At 37.7% G+C, this 12,165-nt stretch overlaps 1 protein-coding gene across 2 annotated transcripts in view; it reads right to left on the reverse strand.

Annotated features, from left to right (window-relative positions):
- LOC126260135 (2-acylglycerol O-acyltransferase 2-like) overlaps positions 1-12,165 on the reverse strand; it is a 120,020-nt gene that overhangs the window by 22,765 nt on the left and 85,090 nt on the right. For both annotated transcript variants that reach the window (XM_049957383.1, XM_049957382.1), the window contains exon 3: positions 6,517-6,782. In XM_049957383.1, coding sequence (XP_049813340.1) covers positions 6,517-6,782 — 266 coding nt within the window. The remainder of the gene's footprint in view (positions 1-6,516; positions 6,783-12,165) is intronic.

Below are 12,165 nucleotides of genomic sequence, written 5' to 3' on the forward strand. Positions count from 1 at the left end.
TCTGGTACCGAATCAGATGCTTCTTTGGTTCTATCGGTAATAGAAAAGTAGGATCAAGTGCTGTGGTAGGGACTATTTCTATACACAACAGAAGGATTGTCTTTGTCAGTATCCTACAGTACTGGCTCAAAGTAGGAATATTACACACTTTTGCCTGCGTAGGCAAATGGCGCAAATTATTTGGTTCTTTTTACATTTCATGTGGTCTATGGTGGGACTTATGAAGGGACCATTAGTTCATGGGCAGTTCCATAAAAACTCAAAAAGGTGGTTTTTTACAATTTTTGTATCAAAATCCAGGCCACACATAATAATATGTGCAGCAAATGGCTGAAATTTGTGATATATTTCTAAGATCCTGAACTCAAAAAAACCCTTAAAATTTTCTTGGTATCTTTATCCATTTCCAGGACAGAAGTTCGAAATTACACTATTTTTACATGTAAAATACACATGTAAAATCTGGTGTGAGGCGAAAATTTAGTTCATGAAGTGATGTGGCTTGGGAGAATATACTATAATGTGACATATCTGAAGGATTCTGGGAACCCCATGTTGTTCTGAAGCACATGCAAAACTTTTGTGTATGTAAATTGCGGTCTGAAGTGTAAAATTAATTTTGTGTTATTTCAGTTTAACATAAATAAACTATCAAAATTTTACTGACCCATAAAATTCTTTTTATATGAGTGACGTCTTGTGGCAGGGAAAAGAAAGTAACAGTGAAAAAATGCTAATTGAGCATGAAAAATGCGATTATGATTCTGTTTGAAAGACTGGTTGAAATGTGGGGTTCCAGCTGCCTCATTCTACCTCTCTCAGCATGTTTAAAATTTTTCCAAAAATTTTGGCATGTAAACATACACTACGTGATCAAAAGTATCTGGACAACTGGCTGAAAATGACTTACTAGTTCATGGCACCCTCCATCAGCAATGATGGAATGTAATACGGTATAGGCCCACCCTTAGCCTTGATGACAGCTTCCACTCTCACAGATATATGTTCAATCAGATGCTGGAAGGTTTCCCAGGGAATGGCAGGGAGTACTGCACTGAGGAGAGGTATCGATGTTGGTTGGTGAGGCCTGACACGAAGTCTGTGTTCCAAATCATCCCAAAGGTTTTCTATAGGATCCAGGTCAGGACTCCATGCAGGCCAGGCCATTACAGGGATGTTATTGCCATGCAGCCACTCTGCCACAGGCCGTACATTATGAACAGGTGCTCGACCATGTTGAAAGATGCAATCACCATCCCTGAATTGCTCTTCGACAGTGGGAAGCAAGAATGACACTATCACACCATAACACCAGTGCCTCCAAATTTTACTGTTGGCACTACACAGGTTGGCACATGACGGTCACTGGGCATTTGCCATACCCACATAGGATCACCACAATGTGTACCACGATTCGTCACTCCACACAACATTTTCCCACTGTTCAATCATCCAATGTTTACACTCCTGACACCTAGTGAGGCAGCATCAGGCATTTACTGGTGTGATGTGTGGCTTACGAGTATCTGCTATGCCATGAAATCCAAGTTTTCTCACATCTCACCTCACTTTCATAGTACTTGCAGTGGATCCTGATGCAGCTTGGAATTTGTGTGTGATGGTCTGGATAGATATCTGCCTATTGCAACCCTCTTCAACTGATGGCAGTCTGTCAGTCACAAAAATGATTATTTGCAACAATGTTAAACAATGGTATAAATATCTGAAATTGTGGTTTTTTTTTTTTTCATTTTAGTATCATGGTTTCTAAAAGGAAACTCATTCTGTTTGGCATTAAGCAGAGACTCTAAATTTTGTTAAGTTGAACTGAGGTTCCGCACAGGAAGATATTGCTGCTGCACACAGTGCTGGATGAGCAACTGCTTATTACATCAAAAAAGAAAAAGAGTTATTTGACAGTACAGAACCCAGTTCGAGAATGAGTTAGTAAAACACAAGGTTATGTGAAAGAGAGGGAATGAAGTGGTCATAGCTGTTTATAGTATGAGAAAGATAGATGAAGATATCATCATAAGCATGTAGGAAAGTAATAGTGAAAGTGATGAACAGGCCATAGCAGGGGAGAACAAGATTTCTCACACTGACAGTGCCGTAGCTGCAAACATGTTCCTGGAGTATGTTATGCAGCAACCTTGTGCAGTACTGATGTTATTGCTCGTAAAGCAGCTGCGGGATAAATCTTTCTACTGTCACATGTCACTGTGACAACTGAAAATTTGGGGCATGTATCAGTGAGTTATACTACTGGACATTATTTATTTATTTATTTATTTATTTATTTATTTATTTATTCATTCATTTTACCTGGCAAGATTAGGGCCTTCAGGCCCTCTCTTACACCTAACCAGGCATACTCAGATTCAAGAAATTTCAGTTTCTACAGAACATTAAGGACATATAACATGTTATACAGTATTAATGTTGAAGAAAAAAAAAAAAAAAAAAAGAGAGATTCTAAAAGTAGTACAATGATAATTATAACAATCAAAAAATAATTATAACAATCAAGAATAATAATAAAAATAATAGTAATGACTATGTATATGAAAGTAAACATATTTTTCTTTTATGAATGTCAATCCTATTGCTAGTTGGGAATTTTCTCGTTATATATTCTTGCAGCTTGTGAGTTATTCTCATCAAGCAGAGACATAAGACGATAGAATGGGGTGAAAGAGATATAGAAGAGGTATTAGGTTAGAGGAAGAGAAATAGAATGGTAAAATTCGAAGCTATGATGGAGAGGAGAAAGAAAGAGATGAGAGGGGCACAACAATGGTGGCTATACCGTCCCTAATATGTAAGTCTTGAGTTCCCTCTTGAATGTTGAGTGGTTGTGGATAAGATGCAGATCACAGGGGAGCGCGTTCCATAGTCGTATGGCTGAGATGGAGAATGACACGGAGAAAGATTTTGTGTTATGTAAGGGTACAGCCAAGATGCTAGACATATCCGATCTGGTATTGCGGTTGTGGAATGATGATAGGTGTTTAATGTGAGAAGATAAGTATTGGGGGCACCAGTGGCTAAGAAATCTATGAAGTAAGCACATCGTGTGGAGATCGCGTGCCTTATGTGGGCGTATCCAATCTAGCTGGGAGTATGAAGGACTGATATGATCATACAACCGTACATTGCACACGTATCTAACGCAAGCATTCATCACTAGCTCGAGGCGTCTCGAATTTTCACTATTTGTGCCATGTTGAACTACATCACAGTAGTAAAGATTAGGCAAGACTAGTGTTTGGACTAATTTTTGTTTAACATGGGTTGGAAATATTTTCTAAATTTTTGAATTGCGTGTAGGGAGGAGAGCGATCTCCGGCAAGCTGTGACTGTGTTCTTCCCAGTTTAGGTGTTCATCCAAGATTATTCCAAGGTCTTTTACTGTTTTTTGGTATGGTAGTTGGGGTACCATTGAAGAGTATTTGATAGACTGTTTCGCGAAAGTACTGACTGATTAACTTGGGATGAGATATAAGTATGACCTGGGATTTCTTGGGGTTTAGTTTCAGACCTAGGTTCTGTGCCCATCGAGAAACAGAGCAAAGATCTGCGTTCATACTCGCTACTGCGTCAGCAATGTTCTTGGGGCTTGCACTTATGTACAGTTGGATGTCGTCGGCATATAGATGGTAGTTGCAGGAGTGAATCACTGAAGACATATCATTAATGTACAGTGAGAAGAGTAATGGACCAAGGACGGAGCCTTGGGGAACTCCAGAGCGCACGTTTTTCCATGATGACTTTTCTGACCCACAAATGACTTGTTGACTTCTGTTTTTGAGGTAGCTGTCGAACCAGTGTATTGCGCTGTTTGAGAAATTCAGCTCCTTCATTTTAATTAGTAGTATCTCAAAGTCAACTGTATCAAAAGCCTTGCTAAAGTCAAGCAGCGTTAGGATGGTAGCTTCACGTCTGTCCATAGCATGTTTAATGTCATCAGTTACTTTGATTAATGAAGTTGCTGTACTTTGGTGCTTTCAAAAGCCTGACATATTTGTCGTGGATGTTATGAGTTTTGAGGTAATCCGTCAGCTGTTCATGGACGATGTATTCTAGGGCTTTAGATATTGCAGGTAGTATGCTGATCGGCCTGTAGTCACCTGGCGACTTAGGGTTGTCAGTCTTGGGTATAGGTTGAATTAAACTTTGCTTCCACTCAGTAGGATATGTACTACTGACAAGAAACAGGTTGAAGATGTCTGTGATAACTTGAGTAATAGTGTCTACGACGTTCTTAATAATGCAATGCTCACTCCATCATTTCCTAATGCCTCGGAAGAGATTCTCATAATTGCCTTGTGTACTGTGCCGGTAGTGACATGTTTTAGGAAAAACTTGTCTCTCGAGAGATTGAGATCTTGGGGCTGGTAATTTGTCGCTGCGTGGCAGTTTACAGCTGTTGAGAAGAAATCATTTAATTCTTCTGCAGACACTTGATAAACAGTGTCAGATCTTCGCTTCCCTATACCGAAACTGCGCAGCTTTTTCCACAGTGCAGCAGGTTTTGATATGCTGCATACGACAGAGCGGGCATGTCTGATATTGGCATTCCTCATGCTTTGCTTGGTTCTATTTCGGAGTTTCCTATAAGCTTTGTATGCCTCGGGAGTTGGGTTACGCTTTAAGGCACTATGTGCAGCATCACGTTTATTCATTAACTGGCGTAATGCAGTGGTGAGCCACGGAGCGGAAGCTCTCTTTACCTTGACAGTGCGTTGAGGAGCATGTTTATCATACAGTGCAATAATTTTGCGACATAATTCCCGAATTTTTCCGTCTAGAGTCGGTTCATTGCTTATATCATGCCAAGGGATGTCTGAGCAATCCTTTTGAAGAGCGTCATGGTTAATATTTTTTAGGTTTCTGTAGGTTACCAGGTGAGGTTTTTCTTTGGTAGTATGCACTGAGTGATTTAAGAATATCACGTCATGAGCAGAGAGTCCCGGAGCGGATGTCTGATTGGCGTGAATTATTTTATCTGGTTGCTTTGTTGCTATTATATCTATGAGTGTATGGCTGTGTGGCATGTGATGAGTTGGGTCCAGCGGTGTTAAACTCATATCATTGGAGTGGAACAGTCTCCTTAGTTTCTCTGCAGAGGGAGATTTTAACTGTGAGTCGATGTTTGTGTCGCCCATAATGATTATGTGTTCATACAGTGTCACGAGCGAGGACAGGGAAGACTGAAAGAAGGACATAGCACCGATGTTTGGAGGTTTATAGATTACTCCAATTAGCAGTTTCTGATTTGATGTATTTATTTCGAAAAACAAGAACTCTGCTTCTCCTTCGCCCTTTGCATCTGATGTGCATGTACAGACGTAAGGACCAACTTTTCTATGAAAATGAGTTTTTCTTTGGCTTTAACAAAGTATAGTCTCTGTATGTTTCAGACAGTATCAGTAATCTGGCAATTCCACTAAGCCAGCACCCACACATCAAGGAATGGCCAGATTACTGAGATTCTTGTGTATTAAAGTAGTTTGTGTGAACTCCATAACCATAATGAAGTCATAAAAAGCATGAGGGCATTGTCTAGTAGAACTACACTATGATGGAAGAAGAATGGGGAGACAGCAGCAAAAATATTAAAGTGAGAGTAAAAATACTGGATAACTATTGTGAATGTATGCATATCTATATTTCTTTTCAGTATTATTTCTCGTCATTCTATCATTCACCAATTTTCTCTCTTCAGTCTGTGTGTAGCACATTTTTTCATTTCACTACTCCACCACAACTGTTTTATCTTTCATACAATGACAAGAGCTGTTCTGGAGTAGGCATATCACTTTAAAACATCAACTTCTCAACAAAAGCATTTCTGATCATCTAATTAGACATGTAAGAATGAGTGTTTCCCATGATAGGTACTGGCAGTTTCATTTATATAAATTTGCATTCCATATTCAACTAGAGTGCAATGTTATAGGAAATATTACCCTTTAAATGAGTGTCATTGAATTCACATGTCAGATCATTTACTTACTTGTTATTGAGTTGCCCTGTATGGCAACTTTTCTTTAATGCATTCTTGTGTATCTGCAGACAATCATGATTTCTCTCTCTTCCCTTCTTCCCTTCCAGTCATGGAATTAGTTAAAACACTAAGCACATGCAACAGAACATTTAAACAACTATCTATCCATTCTGGGCTACAAAAGTATTTTTAGTTATTTGCTGATAATATTTTGATTACCAAATAGAAATGTTAATAAGTGCAAGTATGACTGAAGGGTTTATGTATTATATGCTTCCATATACTCTGATCCTTTCAGTCAAATGTGCCACTGCATAAAGCACAATTCTAGAATTTATAACATAACTATCTTATGAAATGATAATTAGTAAAGTGTCTCCAATTCTCATAAAGATTCATATAAAATTTTTCATTTAATTTATAGACCCTTTATTTTTTATATATATTAATTCTATGTCGCAAACATAAACTATCTGATTATTGAAAAAGTAGAAAAGTAAACCAACCTAAGGATAAGCAGAGCTCTCTGAAGAAAGGAACCTTGAAATGTTGTTCCAGTGTAAGAGGATAAACAGTAATTCCTGGGAAAAGTTTGTCCCACCCCATATAATCAGTGGAGAAGCAGCCAAAAACCCCTGCACTCAGCACACCATGTGGAAATGCACAGAACAGGTAATTGCGATTTGGATCCAATGGTTCAATACATTCAAGGCGTAATGGAAAGAAGTCCCTAAAGTAGCGCCACCACAGCCATCGCCGTGCCCATTGCAACCTGTAACAAATGAATGTGTTATGTCAGGTGTCCAGTTTCAGAGTATTTGTAAATGGCAAAGAATAAATACTCAAATGTGAATGGACATGATTAGAAAAGGTCAATATCAGTCTCTGCAGTTGTCATTGACTTCATAATGGGGTTTAGTTATTGTGAAGAAAATTAATATCAGCCATTGTTATTTAATGTAAACATGCATCAAATGCATAAAATTGAGTATAATAAAGCTTTAAAACTGAAACAATAGATTAATCTTTGTGTGTATACACACACACACACACACACACACACACACACACACACACACACACACACACACACGTCACAAATATTGTTAGTATTCATACTGCTCTAATATTTATCAGGTTAAAGTGTACAAATACCATGAGCTTTCATATTTAAGTCTAAAGGTAGATCTATATTTACTTACCAGAAGAAAATGAATGTAAGGGTAATATTTTACTTCAAACTATGGAAAGTGCTGATGATTTGAGCTTTTAGAAATCTGTTTCTTCTCTGCTCAAAAAAATTGGATCAAGTTGGGGCACCAAAATGTGCACACACATATAATGATTCAATTATTATTCATAATATGACAAGAAAGTCATTAATTTTAAATTCTATGTTGCTGAACCTTTGTTAGCTACTGAGATAACCACAGTCTAAAGTGGAACTGTGAGGCTTGACATCAGAACCACTGATATTTGGTCATTTTTAGAACTGCCACTGGATTATCACTAAATGTTAATAAGACTCAGTTTGTGCATTTCCAAGTAAGGACAAAGTTGAGGATGAATTAAGTATTACATTGAATGGTAGTGAGTTACTACAAGTTGAGTCAACCAAGTTTCTGGTGTACACATTGACAACAGTCTAAAATGGTCTGAATATATTTTGCATCTCCACAAAAAACTGAGCTCAGCAACATTCGCTGTTCATATTATTTCCACTGTATGTGACAGAGACACCACAAAAACTACTTTTTAGTTATTTCCATGCATTATTGCTGTATGGAATAGTTTTCTGGGGTAATCAGCCACTATCCAAAAATAATATTCATTGCCCAAAAGAGTGTTATTAGGATAATGAGCAGAGTCCAGCCTAGACATTCTTGTAGGAACCTTTTCAGAAAATTAGGGATACTGACAAACGCATACCAATATATCTACTCTGTGTTATGTTTCATTGGTAAAAATGGACGATCGTACAAAACCAATGACTCATACCATACTCACAATACCACGAGGAAGATGGACCTCCATTATGAATCAAAAAACCTTACTATTGCACAAAAAGGACTCCATTACATGAGCTGCAATATGTTCAATGCTCTCCCACCATCATCACTGAAATTACTCATCCACGAGCATCCTAAATTTAAACAACAGCTCAAACAGTATTTATTAGATAATTCCTTCTATTCGGTAGAAGAATATTTCAGTAGAGTTAACTGTAATTGATTTTTTTCATTTACTAATTTGATGTGCTATTGTGCATTATGATACTCACAATCACTTTTAACATTACTGTGTCTTTCATTTCGCTATTAAGATCTACCATATTTTTAATGTAGTTTTTTCTATATCTATTAATGTGTATTTTGTCTTATACCAGATATCCTCTTGCAAGAGGTACTTGTGTGTATTCCTTTTGTATTATTTGTAATAATTCTGACGCATCCTACATCCATGCAAATGCCTCGCAGTATTGGATATGTGGGATATAAATAAATGAATAAAAATAAATAAATAAAAATAAATAAATAAAAATAAATAAAAAAATCGCTAATGACCCAGGTGTTTGTTTCCCTTTTATAATCCTGTGTCAGAGGGCTATTGTAGCTACTACTAAATCTTTTCTTTTAAGTATTGGACATTTTATTATAATCTCACCAAAAAAATTAGTTTATCACCTTATAAATTATGAGAACTTTTCTGAGTGTCCATATTAACTAGCATCACACACTGAGCACATATAATAATCTTTTGATGTGCATTTTTTGCAGTTTTTTTCACACACATGATACTTTACAAATGATTTGTTTCCAGCACTTTGACTTTACAAGGCAACATCTGGCTTCTTTTTCGGACCAGCCTCAATTTTCTCATAAGGATGCATAGTGCTGACAATCAGGACATTCTTGCTGCTCTTTCCCTGATAAACAGTAATGTCATTCTTTGACAACACTGTACTATATAACTCTTTTTTTAGCTTTTTGACAGAGGCTTGTATTTCCCTGCAAGATCACTTTATGGTACCCACATTACTTTTAGCATTTGCTTTCAAGGTTTCAGAGACATCCAAGGAGGTTAAAAAGGGTTATTTATAACATTTCTTCCTGTATTCAAAGGAGGTCAGGCCAACATGTAAACTTAGTTGTTGCAGTTGGCAAGTGTTTCTATGCAGCACATAGATAAACAAAAAAATAAAACTATAAACATGCATATCTTCTTCAGCATTCAGTAAATCACTATGCAGTGTAAGATCATCATCTTGTAAACTACAGGTTGTGGCAATTCTTACTCAGATGGAAACCCCAGTGGCTCACCTTCAGATTCATGAGTCAAAATCTCTCTCAAAGCATTTAAAATGTCCTCCTTTGTTCACAGATATTTTTCCATAATAAATATTTATGTTGCAAGCACTATTTATATAGTTAGAGTCCCCTATTAACGTCTTATTTCATGGAACAAAGCACTGGCAGTCAGATACTTGTGCACACGTTCAGATGTGTTTCAACCTGATGTCTCCCCTTCACTGCTGCAGAACTGAATCGTCATATACTGACAAAGTGAATTTTGAGATTGCTGAGCAAACAATATTTCAAAATAAACATTAAGACATATGTGATGTGAGATTGCTAAAACAGATGTAGCATAACTGACCTATCCACACTTTTAAGTGAATCTTTATATTTCTCTTTCAGTGTTTCCCCATAAAAAGTAAAATAAAATATGATTGTTAAGCAACTTATTTGCTACAAAGTCATAGAAATTCAGCAGTTTACACAGTAATATAAAAAGTGACCTATGGAAGAATTAGGGGATGGGTCATGACCAGCTGCAGTTATGTTAAGAATACACAGATTACCATCAGTTGCTCTGCAAGGGGAATGGGATGAACAGGAAAATTAGAGGGAGAAGGAACATCATAGGCTGTGTGCCTTTATCTTTGACTATTTACACAATTGGATATCCATAGTTTCCTCAGTTAAAAGTCTGAGTTCAATTATTGCCACCACTTTCTTCATTATGTGAGAAGCATAACATGTAACTTCAGTATTCACTTAGGTGTTATCATTTAACAAAATAATGTACAAATCTGGCATTTTACAGTTTCTAGAATGTAATTGTGTGTCACAGATGCTCTTCAATCACTTTTCTTTTCATTGATTACATATAGCTTTATTACAATTCTTGCTTGCAAGGACAGATTGACATTTGCACCATGAAAAAAAGCCAGATCTCCCAAGGGAATTTTTATTTTATGAAGAGCAGTTAAATGGAAACCTGAGACCCTCATTCAAAAGTAATCACCACAGCCATCAAGACATTTATTCAACTGGAAGAAGAAATGCTCAATTCCTGTTTTGTTGAAAGGTGTCAGCTGTTAATGGATACACAACTATATCTGCTATTGGCTCCATCTGACAAACTGATGTCCATGCGTATCTTTCTTTAGGTTGCCAAAGACATGCAAATCACATGGTGAAAGGTCTTGGCTGTACAGAGGATAATGCAGTGTTTCCCAACCAAATTGCTCACTCATAGCCTTTGTCCAGTAGTGGTTCTTTGCTGAGGAACTTGTTTCCATGTGATCACCAGAGCTGTGCTGTGAACACATACAATGTCTGCTACACAGCTTTCTGAAGAGCAGTTGAACCATAGGCACTAGTTGTATGATAATATGACAGTTGGATGAACACATTAGGCCAGTCCACCAATTACATAGGCCAGAACCCAACAGCAGCTTGCACCTGTGATGTGACATTATGCCATTCCCCTGCCACAGCAGTGACAGTATCTAAACTTTATAGTGGTGCCACCTGTTGCAGACACACACTGTTATGGCAGGTGTTTAGTTTTCATTTGACTGCCCCTTATAGTAGTGTGTCTGAAGTTTACTAGCAATAAGAAACAACACAATGTCTGGCATTGTATGCTAATCAACTCCAGCTTATTGCTGCATAAGCACTGACCTGTTTTTCAGACTGGTCTGGTTCAGCTAAATTTTATATGCCAGTTGCCAAGTTAGTAGTGGCCTTGGAAAGAAGTTAGAGTACCATAACACTTCACAGCACTTCAGACTGGTGAATCAGCAGCATCTGCTCACAGAGCTGTGCATGTACTAAATCAAAAACCTTACAGTGTAATGTTAGTACATCTCTTGACTAATACAGAGATTGTTGTTCAGCTTACGTACTGCAACTGGCTATTGCAGCCAGTACACAATGGGGAGGCTGATCCTGAAATGCTCTTTTTCTGATGAAGTATGGCTGTATTTATTGAAGCATTTGGACTCAAACAACTGACATATGAATTTTGAAAATCCTGAATCACCTCACTGTTGTGTGAGAACATGACCATTGTGTTCAATTTAAAAAAAAAATTTGAATAATATTTTTTTTTATGAAACCTTAACTTCTGATGGGATATTCTGTATCAAGAAAACCTCTTAATACTGTGATAGACATGTTGACAATAAGTGCTCTTACACTGTCTTGTGTGAAACAACTGTGGTTTTTTTTCATTGGTTGTTAGTTCTCTTAAAATTGCTATATATAGTTCACATACCTTTGAGGCAACATGGTTTGATGGAGGACAATCAGTCCAATCTCCAATGACACCGTGGTTAGCACACTGGACTCGCATTCGGGAGGACGATGGTTCAATCCCGTCTCCGGCCATCCTGATTTAGGTTTTCCGTTATTTCCCTAAATCGCTTCAGGCAAATGCCGGGATGGTTCCTCTGAAAGGGCACGGCCGATTTCCTTCCCCATCATTCCCTCACCCGAGCTTGCGCTCCGTCTCTAATGACCTCGTTGTCGACGGGACGTTAAACACTACTATCCTCCTCCTCCTCCAATGACACCAGCACTCTACAAACCACTATAAAGTGTGTGTGTCAGAGCACACTTGCCATTGTACCCATTATTAAGGCTTTATTACTTCCCATTCACATATGGAGAGATGGATGAATGATTGCTTAAACCCCTCTCTGCACGCTTTAATTGGTCTAATATGAACTTCAAGACCCCTATGGTAATGATTGTGTTTGCTGCGTTACTGCACACCTCAGTCCCATTTTCACATCATGCAAAGACTCTCAATGTAACTGATGAGGATTTTCTGAACTCCAGTGTCAATTTGTTCTTCAAGTTCAA

Source organism: Schistocerca nitens, chromosome 5 (genome assembly GCF_023898315.1).
Source record: "Schistocerca nitens isolate TAMUIC-IGC-003100 chromosome 5, iqSchNite1.1, whole genome shotgun sequence".
Lineage (NCBI taxonomy): Eukaryota > Metazoa > Arthropoda > Insecta > Orthoptera > Acrididae > Schistocerca > Schistocerca nitens.